We start from the raw sequence: 10,218 nt of genomic DNA on the forward strand, positions 1-10,218 counted from the left end.
TCAGTTCACTGCACTTAAAATTTTGGGATGTGGGTCATCTTAGGATAAGGATGGATATTATTAAGATTTTAAGGATACTACATTAAACCATGATTACAGTTCCACATTTTTCAGATATATATTAGGTCACGGCAATTTTCTTATTCTGAACACAGACTAATAAAAGTGTAGTGTATTACTTCAAAATAAATGAATAAAGTATGACTATGAACACCTCACAGTTCTGAGCTATCATGCACATAAACTGCATCCTCCAAGCAAAGTGCCCAAGTGGTATTCAGCCATAATCCTTTTTAAAAAAAACAAAAACTTTTTTCTTTTGTTTTTCATGTGAATTATCAAAATGAATGAAATGAAATATTAAAGAACCTGAAGGGCTGATATAAACTGAGTAAAGATGAGGAAATGAGGTATTCATAGTATTTGATATATAATGCCAAAAGTATCAGGTGATAAGACATTTCTGATTACATTCAATGATCTTGACTGACATTTGAATCTCCCGATTTAAAAAAAAAAAAAAAAAAAGGACAAAGAAATAATTCTTGCTAGAAATTAAAGCCTCATCTTAAACTGCAAAACTAGTTTATGGACTGATGACTTTACAGCCATTTTAAGATTATGTTTTTCTCCTCTCCTTTTCCAGCCAAAGGCTCGTCCCTGACAGTGGTGTCCGGCTTCAGTGTATGAAACTGGCAGGCGGGCGGGAAATAATCCAGAGTGGTCCGCATACTGCTCTGGAATGCATGAGGCCTTCTGAAATCAAATCCACATTACTCTCAGCTTCCCACAATCCTCAGGGTGGAGATAATTTGGACTGCCCAATGATGTATATGTGGTCCTTACCGTTTCTCCCAAAGCCATGTGTGTGTGAGGTGCGGGCAGGGGGAACTGAATGGGGGATAGCGTGGAGCGCCAGGGATCTAATGCGCAAGCCAAGGATCCCCCCCCACGCCACTGTTGTCCCAGTATTCTGAGAGGTCTTCCTGTTTGGTCGGAGGAACAATTGCAACAGCCATCGGTCTCTTATCCTGTAGTTCAAAGGTCATTGGGTTCAGGTTAAGGGCTGCTGCAACAAGCCGTCATGACACTGAGCAACTGGGGAGACAACGAGCAGATCTCTTCCGTGTTTGTTTAAAAAAAGAAAAAGGAAAAAAAAAAGACTGTGTGAGAGTGTGTATGTGTGTGTGTGTGCTTATGTGTGTATGAGTAATGTTTTTTCTCATGTCAAATTCTGCTGGACTACTGGAATTTCCAACTTAATTACACCCCCAGCGCCTGATCTCAGAAGCCTTGCAAGCAAAGCAGTAGGAGAAGCAAACTGTTACTTGCAAAAACCTTAAGAAAAATACACACAATCACCTTGTTTCACTTCTTGTTAGTGTGATTCTCCCTGGTGACATGTTGAGTTACCTCGGGTAACATGCAGTAGCCTGAGACGAGCCCGTAGGGATGATCTGGTCACTTCTTTTATTACCCGGAATAATTATGCAAGTGTTACCTTTCTATGATTTCTTATGATCTTTTTACACTGAACTACAATGGGGCTTTGTAGACCTGGTGAAGACGGTTGTGCTTTTAAATGTGAAAAGGACACCTGATGTGCCCATTCGATTGGATCTTTTGTCAGAGAGGGAGAGCTCGGTCTCGAGGAAGCCTGTTAATTTTCGGAATCTTTTCAGCGTGCAAAATGATAGCCACAGTAGACCTACCCCCAACTGTGAACAGCACTAAATAACTACTTTCTCCACAGGCACTGCTTTAGTTGTCCACAAAGCAAGCCAAAAAGCTGCTATCAGCTTTGCCAACTACTTTTATTTTTTTTATTTATTTTTTTTAAGTAAAAGGTGGGCAGTCTTGCTTATGAAGCGGTGATGGCGCATTTGTGGATTGAAGAAAATCTGTGCAAGCTGTATAACTATAGCCACAAGTTACTTACACCGCTGAGTGAATTCCACAGCTGTATGTGGGCAGATGTGAATTGTATTTTATTTTTTAAACATAGGGAATCAGGTATGGTACGTCTTAACTGGAGCAAACTTGCACGTCACCTGTCTTCTGTGGGTATGATTGTCCCTCCTGTGTGTAACCACTACCCAAGCTCTGGACGTTACAGTTTGAATGCCTCGCAGTAACACTATGTTCAGAAGAGATTTGTCACAGTAGACGAGGCATTGTACTCTTGTTCCGCTGTCAAAATAGTCTTAAATCAGGCAATACTTGCCCCACTCATTGGGAAATAGCTTAGGTCAAGAGGTCTCGGGGACGAGCGTTACAGTGTGAGATTCATGGAGATGGCTTCACTGGATATAGATCTTAGATCTTTTGGCAACACCTGTTTTATGGAACCTCCACTGATGTCAATTAGTGTGGAAAACCTAGTAGACTTTTTTTTTAAAAAAATCTTCAGTTAGCTTTTTTTTCTTGTAGCCTATGTATCAAACAAGTATTGAAGTATCCCTATTTGAGAAAACATATTTTGTTAACAAATTGTACATAGTTCAAATATGTATTTTTGCACAGGCATTTTTTTGTACATGCAGAATTTTTGGTACAATTTTGAAAAATCATTATTTATTTAGTAAAAAACAAAAAACAAAAAAAAGAAAGTCAGAGAACATGACTATTTGAAGTGGTTCACTGCCAAGTCTATATAATGCAATATGCCTATATGTGGAAGCTGAAGCATCTCATGAATCGTGTACTGGGATCCTTTAGGGAAAGAAGTGTTGTCACTGTAGCATGTGTCTGTATGACAGGAAACCTTTATTCACTTTTCAAGGTCTCAATCACATGTGCTTTTACAACACATTTTATGTTGCCTACGAATTAATAAAATAAGTTACTCTGTGACCCAATTAGCCTGTGATTCTGCGATGTCGTGCAGGCTCGAAGCTGTGCCCCCGCTGTCTAACCATCTTTTGTGGACTCTTCAGTCGTAACACTTTGTAAACCTTAAACACATTTCATGATTGAAACATGTTCTTTTATTCCAAAAAAAAAGAAAAAAAAAGAAAATAGGCTGAAGGGACTTCAGAAATTATTGCAAGGAATAGGAACATTTTTACGGTCCAACTGCTCGCGTCGTTGTTGCCAAACGAGTAATTTGAATCACAGCTTTTAAAGAACGCGTTGAGCAGCTCTTAAAAGAAATATCAAATTAAGAAAGTGCCTGAATTTGTTTCATCCCAACTGTTTGAGGACAGTATTCGTTGGGTTGTTTTTCCCCTTACTTGAATGTTCAAAGTATTTAGGGGATTTGGCTTTAAGTCTGCCTCTGAACCCTAAATGTAGTGGAACTTGAGCTTGTCAGCTGCCCATTGCGAAACACTTGTTCTGTTTTTGTTTTCCATTGAGATTTTCTTAGCATCGGTGTGTGGCCTAAGCCCCCTCCGGGTTATTAGGGTTTGTATTTAAAAACTTCACTCAAGTGTTTTGTTTACCCTCAATCTCTACTGACATCTCGACTTTGTTTCCAGTACAAGGAAACATTACGAGGATGTTTTCTTTCTTAGCACCGTAGACTTGGAATGTGAAAGTGAGAGAAAATACAGCTTGTCTGGGAAGAAAAAAATAAAACCACCATTCATACTATGTAAAAGCGTGTATAGTTTTTTTTTTTTGGTTTTGTTTTTGGGGTATACATTATCAGAATCATTTTCAGCTGGACTTATGTATTGGCTGCTATGTAATTCATGAACAAAACATAGGTTAGAATTAATATTTAAAGTAAAGATTGTATAGTATATTTGTTTTGTAACAAGTTTCTGTAAATAAAATAATTTATACTGCTATTTATAAGAAACGATGTGTCTGCCTCTTTCTTAAAACAAACAGGTGATGCAATGTCAACAGTTAAACAAGTTTTATTTACACAACTGAAGAGTTACTTTGACAAACAAAAGGTCTCAGTATGCCAAAAAAGAATAATACAAGCCCCTTGCTTTAATGAAGATGGCGGCCTCCGTGGTTACATGTTAATAACTCTTGACAGCTTCTGGACTCTGTTGAGAAGCAAGTCGCCCTTCTTGATGGTCTCCTGGTACTGCCAGTTTTTGCTATCCGGTCTGCATGCAAGAACAGGACAAAATTTTAGTGCTCTGGGAATTACTCGAAGTATTGTGGTTTCGATGATAGTTTCATTACCTGTTAGTTTCCACAATTTCATTAACTTTGTCAATTTTACAGTGGAGGCGGCCAGCAGCTATGAATCGGGACAGTTCCCTGTGGGAAGGAGATGGGCATATGTTGCGTTAGCCAGGACCAAAAAAAACCCAACACCAGCATTCCCTAAAATCTGAACAGGGAATTTTGACAACTTTATTTTGACAAATGTTTTCTGTGAATTATTTAGGAACTTAATGGTGACACAAATGTCCAAGAAATACTACAACAACCAACTGCTGCCCTGTAGCTTCATCATATGTAACAGGCATTAGGAGCAAGAATCGCCCCCCAACAGGAAACATAGCATTAACTCCCACATTTATGCTGATAACACCCAGTTTTACATGATGACCATCGGCCTATAGACTCCTAATTATATTCTTGAGCAGAAGTAATTCTGATTTAGTAAGTTTCCAATGTACCATCCTGATAACTGTTCTAGACAGATGGTCCAGTTTGAATGTAACAATTTATAGCACAAGTTATTCCAAGACACTAAACCTCATCTATATACATATACATCTTTTCAAGCATGTATATTATGTGATATGTACTTTGCTTTCTGTTTACAGTGTAATTTGTGCTTACTTTATATTTACGTGTTCAAAATAAAACAATCAAAGCATACCAAGAAAAATAAATTTGCACACTCAAAGACCGACAGTTAAGTTTTTCAGTGTTGCCTTCTTGGATGTATTGGCACTCAATATTTTCCAAATCTTGCAGAGTTACATAGTATATGCACAGGTGTTTAAAAACAAACAAACTCACTGGTCAATGAACTCTGTGCTGACACCAAATGCCTCAGCCATGTATCCCAAAGTAAGAGATCGGTAGGACTCTAGCAGCTGGCTGTAAGCCTGAATCCTCATCTCCCTCACGTAGTAGCGGTAGTGTGGGGCAAAGAGCCAGTCCTTCTTCATCTCCTGCTCCACCGTGGCTGTGGCACAAAGTTTCACATTTAATATTTATGTTTTCAGAATATGGCAAAGCACCAACACAAGCATAGATAATGGCTGTAAGCACAGTCTCTTCGCATTCAGATGTTTTTCTTGAGAATACACACACAACAACAACAACAACAACAAAAACCTCACCCAGGGACTGGAAGAAGACTGAGTAACGGCACTCGTAGAGTGAGAAAAGGTACTGGCGAACAGAGGGCAGACTGTGGAGCACCTCCAAGATCTCTGCTCCCTTTATAACCTACAGAGAAACATATTTAGTACATTTACCAGCAGACATGTTGCCAAGTTACACATCTTGTGAGCAGACACGAGTCTCTCTCCTACCTTTTCACGGAGGTCAGGCCTCTTGAGAGCAATCATGCAAACATAAACGGTGTAGGTAACAAACGTCTTGTAGTCCATGAGTTCGTAGGAAGTGAAGGTGGAGACTGTGTCGAGGAAGAGCTCAGCAGCTTGCTTGAAATCCCTGATGGCCACACAGTACAGGCCCTGGTAAACCTTCAGACGATTTCTCCTGTCCCAGTCTCCCCCCTCCTCGATAAGGCTGCGGTGAACAGAGATGCACAGACAGATGAGTATTAAATAGAAAAGAAAAAAAAAAAGTGCTGACAGATTTGTTTCAGAACAAAGCTTTAAGAGCCTTTACCTCTTGGCTTTCTCCGAGTTGCGTGTGATGAGATCACTATCCATATAAAAGAGGCCAATCCTCAGGAGGTAGAAGACGATGTCTAGTCTGTGACCCAGAGCCACAGTTTTGTCATAAGTCTTCCTGAATGCAGTTAGGGCGCCCTCCTGTGGTGACATCAGATAAGATCAGGCAATAGCCAATCTTACTTTTTGTACATATAACTTTGAAGTGGCAACTGTGATAACCTTCATGCAAACAGCTCTAAGAGAATAAAGGGAAAACAAAATTAAAAACTCATTTCCAGCAATTTAACTGCTGTAAACTTAGTGTTGACATCAAAGGGAATTGTCAACCCCTTTGCTGTGATATCTGGGAACTCCAAGGAGCAGCTATTGTTGGAAAAATTCTGAAAACTAAACTTTATTCAATATGTTTCACCCAAAACACTTAGAAGCAGATATGTGTTGTAGAGTGTTAAAACTAAAAAGATATTTCAACATGCACAGGCATTAACAGTGTTCATTTTCCTACCTGGAAACTTGAATATTCTGACTGCTCTGAAAACATACCTTGTCTCCAATTCTGATGAGATACTCTGCCTTGGCCATCATAGCGTCTCGGATCTCACTCTCTCCCAGGTTCTTCTCTGCATCCTCCAGCACATCATCTAGGCGCTTCAGCTCCTCCTCGTTGGCCTTTTTCATTTTACTCAGCAGGTCACTATCCAGTTGCCACTTCAGCTCCTTGCACAGACTCTCGTAATACGGCGCCATATCTGAAACACAGAAAGCACGGTGGTGTAAAACGTGAAACATCGCTAACTTATGTGACTGGAGTTTTAGAACTTTTATGCTATTTGTGGCTTTTTTGCTGCACTTTTTGAAACTTATTCTTTTTAAACTGTATTGCTTATTGCACTGTAGAGGCTGGTGAGAAACAGTATTTCATTTCAGGCTGGGTAACACCATACGAAAATGACAATAAACGTCTTGAGTCTTAACACGTAGCGTACACCTTTTACGTCTCATATTAACGAACCGGGAAAGGATTTTAACATGACATCGCAAAGGTTGTCACCTTAGCTTAAGGGAAATGTAAAGGCTTAAAATACTGCATAGTGAATGTAAACTCTCTAACTTGGTAATGCTATGCAAAATAGACTACACAGTGAGTTCCACAGTTGACGTCTTCTGTTATCGTTAGCTAGCATGCTAACTTTCCTGCGCTGCCCGTCATTTATTATAAGTTAACATTTTATACATGAGTCACATCTATGGAGCATTTATGTGCCCGGTGTCTTGATGAAGAGACAAAATCGTGCACTGTGAGACTCGTGTTTCCAATGAAACATCTTTTACTGGATGAAATGCTAACTCACTGTTAGCTTTGATAGCGTCCATGAGCTCCGTCTTCACTTTAGCATCCTGTCGGTGACCGTCCATTGTGAGCAGGAACTTCAGCTGTGCTATCCTCAGGTCGGGGTTCTTGGGAAGACCCTCTTCCTCTAGATTCTCTAACGGCATTTTCGGGCTAAATTATATAAACAAATGAACAAACTCAAGCCTTTCTTTGAGTAGACAAAGCCTACAACGACTCGCCTTTACGCTAGTGAACGATGACTACGGAAAACACTGGACTCTGCTGTTTCCGCCGCAGCAGCTTTCAGCAAAGGGAGAAAAGAGCGGAGACAGACTGAAAGCTAACAAGAGACTTAGAGAAGTGCTGCCCCCTGTTGGAGATTAGTGTGAACAACGCCACTGTTATTGTGCGATTCGTTATATATATATCTAAATATTAAAGCTATATACACACCATTCTTGAAAGTACTGACCATTTTCATCACTGTATTCACAGTTTTGCTCTCACTGTAAACAAAATCCAAGTCAAAGTCAAAGTCAGCTTTATTTAAAAAAAAAAAACGTGTACAGATCATCCACAGGAATTTTAAATTGCAATGCTCCCACGGCCCTCAGTGTACACTAAAACAACATAAAGATAAAAAGATAAAAATAAAATAAAAGTCTAAAGCGGGTGCAATAGGTGTCCTGGAGGGAGGGAAAAGAAACACCTACGATCCTCTCCGCTGCTCTCACTTCTCGTTTTATCAGCATGTGTAGCTTCCACAAACAGGAAGGGACACAGTGTAAACGTGAAGGGGTGTGTTGTCAAGTTATATTACTTGTTAAGGCAAATATCTAATCAGCAACAGCTCAAGATGGAAGAAAGGTGATTTAAGTGACTTTGGTCTTGTTCGTGCCAGACATCAGAGGAGAATGGCCAGACTTGTTCACGCTGATAAAGAATCAGAATCGTGTTTATTGGCAAAGTATATGTGCAGACACATACAGGGAATTTGGTTCCGGTAGATGGTGGCTCTTAAGCACAGCAATGTAAATCACACACACGCACGCACGCACGCACGCACACACACACACATATGTGTCTATATATACACATTACACATACATACACAAAGCTGTGTAAACCAACTATAAATAACGAATCTAAACTTATATACATAAAATACAGAAATGAATGAGGTGGAATGAATACTACAAAATGTACATAACTGCAGCTGCAGTCTGGCAGTGGGAGCAGTGTGACAGGTCAACTGTTAAGAAAGAAAGAAACTGTTCCTGTGTCGGGTGGTCCTGGTCTGCAGGCTTCTGTACCGTCTGCCAGAGGGCAGCAGATCAAAAAGTCTGTGTGCAGGGTGTGAGGGGTCTGTGATGATTTTCCCTGCCCGTTTCCTGGTTCTTGAGAGGTACAGATCCTGGATGGAGGGCAGGGGCGTGCCGATGATCCTTTCTGCTGCCCATACAGTCTGCTGCAGTCTGCTCCTGTCCTGTTTAGTGGCTGCTCCATACCAGACTGTGATGGAGGAGCACAGGCCAGACTCAATGACCGCAGTGTAGAACTGGATCAGCAGCTCCTGTGGAAGACTGTACTTCCCCAGTTGTCTCAGGAAGTACATCCTCTGCTGGGTCTTTTTGAGGATGGAGTTGATGTTGGTCTCCCACTTCAGGTCCTGGGAGATGGTTGTACCCAGGAACTTGAAGGTCTTCGCAGTTGACACAGGGCTGTCTGATATGGTGAGGGGGAGCAGAGTTGAGGGATGTCTCCTGAAGTCCACTGTCATCTCTACAGTCTTAAGAGTGTTCAGCTCCAGATTGTGCTGACTGCACCAGAGTACCAGCCGCTCAACTTCCTGCCGGTATGCAGACTCATCACCATCTTGAATGAGGCCAATGACAGTGGTGTCATCTGCAAACTTTAGGAGTTTGACAGCCGAGTTCTTGGAGGTGCAGTCGTTAGTGTAGGGGGAGAACAGTAGTGGTGAGAGGACACATCCTTGAGGGGCACCAATACTGAGGGACCGGGTTTCAGAGGTGATCTCCCCCAGCCTCACTTGTTGCTTTCTGTCTGTCAGGAAGCTGGTGATCTACTGACAGATAGCTGGTGACACGCTGAGCTGGGAGAGTTTGGAGGAGAGAAGTTCAGGCACAATGGTGTTAAAAGCCGAACTAAAGTCCACAAACAGGACCCTGGCATAAGTTCCCGGGCGGTCAAGGTGTTGCAGGATGTAATGCAGCCCCATGTTCACTGCATCATCCACCGACCTGTTTGCCCGGTAGGCAAACTGCAGAGGGTCCAGCTGGTGGCCTGTAATGTCTTTCAGATGGGCTAACACCAGTCGTTCGAAGGATTTCATGACCACAGACGTCAAGGCGACAGGTCTGTAGTCATTCAGTCCTGTGATGGTGGGTTTCTTGGGAACAGGGATGATGGTGGAGCGTTTGAAGCAGGAGGGAACTTCACACAGCTCCAGGGATCTGTTGAAGATGCGAGTAAAGATGGGAGCCAGCCGTTCAGTACAGGTTTTGAGGCAGGAGGGTGAGACGCCGTCTGGTCCGGGGGCTTTCCTGGGCTTCTGTTTCTGGAATAGTCGGCTCACATCCTGAGTGTGTATTCTGAGTTTCAGGGAGGAGGAAAGGGGGGTGAGAGGTGTGGTGGAGGTCGTTGAGTCTGGATTGGAGTGGGTGGTGGTGGTCGTTGAGTCTGGATTGGGGAGGGTGGGGGTGGTCGTTGAGTCTTGATTGGGGAGGGTGGTGGAGGTCGTTAGGTCTGGATTGGGGAGGGTGGGGGTGGTCTTTGAGACTGGATTGGGGAGGGGCAGGGTGAAGGGGGGAGAGGTGGAAGTTGTGTTGGGGGTCAATGTCTGAAGCAATGTCCCTGGGGAGGGGAGGGTGGGGTGTGGGAGTCTGTCCGTCTCAAACCTGCAATAGAAAGTGTTTAACTCGTTGGCCAGGTCTTTGTTTGCTTCAATAGTGGGTGGGGGGCGTCTGTAGCTGGTGATTTCCTGCAGGCCCCTCCACACTGACACAGGGTCGTTGGCTGGGAGCCGTTCTTCCAGCTTCTGGGAGTAGATGCTTTTAGCTGCTTTGATCTCCTTGG

At 42.3% G+C, this 10,218-nt stretch overlaps 3 protein-coding genes across 4 annotated transcripts in view; 1 reads left to right on the forward strand and 2 right to left on the reverse strand.

Annotated features, from left to right (window-relative positions):
- The window catches only part of atxn7 (ataxin 7), a 29,734-nt gene extending 25,929 nt beyond the window's left edge, over positions 1-3,805 (forward strand). For both annotated transcript variants that reach the window (XM_082532185.1, XM_082532184.1), the window contains one exon: positions 647-3,805. In XM_082532185.1, the coding sequence (XP_082388311.1) occupies positions 647-664 (18 nt within the window). In that variant the 3' untranslated portion in view covers positions 665-3,805. The remainder of the gene's footprint in view (positions 1-646) is intronic.
- A 45-nt stretch (positions 3,806-3,850) lies between these two features.
- Positions 3,851-7,440, reverse strand: psmd6 (proteasome 26S subunit, non-ATPase 6). The gene is made up of 8 exons (XM_082532186.1): positions 7,142-7,440; positions 6,333-6,538; positions 5,782-5,927; positions 5,460-5,679; positions 5,265-5,373; positions 4,939-5,107; positions 4,147-4,224; positions 3,851-4,067 (listed from the first exon to the last, which is right to left on the reverse strand). The coding sequence occupies exons 1-8, from the start codon at positions 7,284-7,286 to the stop codon at positions 3,971-3,973; spliced, it is 1,170 nt and encodes a 389-aa protein (XP_082388312.1). The 5' UTR covers positions 7,287-7,440; the 3' UTR covers positions 3,851-3,970.
- A 937-nt stretch (positions 7,441-8,377) lies between these two features.
- On the reverse strand, positions 8,378-9,648 carry LOC309707415 (uncharacterized protein; the record flags this gene model as incomplete). The annotated part of the gene is made up of 2 exons (XM_082534725.1): positions 9,497-9,648; positions 8,378-9,447 (listed from the first exon to the last, which is right to left on the reverse strand). Exon 2 carries the CDS (start codon positions 8,900-8,902, stop codon positions 8,378-8,380), a length of 525 nt encoding a protein of 174 aa, XP_082390851.1. The 5' UTR covers positions 8,903-9,447; positions 9,497-9,648.
- Between the last annotated feature and the right edge of the window lie 570 nt (positions 9,649-10,218).

Source organism: Aulonocara stuartgranti (genome assembly GCF_965226115.1).
Source record: "Aulonocara stuartgranti genome assembly, chromosome: 5".
Classification (NCBI taxonomy): domain Eukaryota; kingdom Metazoa; phylum Chordata; class Actinopteri; order Cichliformes; family Cichlidae; genus Aulonocara; species Aulonocara stuartgranti.

Coding starts and splice junctions, on each gene's coding strand:
- psmd6 (XM_082532186.1), bottom strand. CDS start 7,286: ATGCCGTTAGAGAATCTAGAGGAAGAGGGTCTTCCCAAGAACCCCGAC. Junction 6,539..7,141: donor GGACGCTATCAAAGCTAACA/GTGAGTTAGCAT, acceptor TCTGTGTTTCAG/ATATGGCGCCGTATTACGAG. Junction 5,680..5,781: donor AACTCGGAGAAAGCCAAGAG/GTAAAGGCTCTT, acceptor TGTTCACCGCAG/CCTTATCGAGGAGGGGGGAG.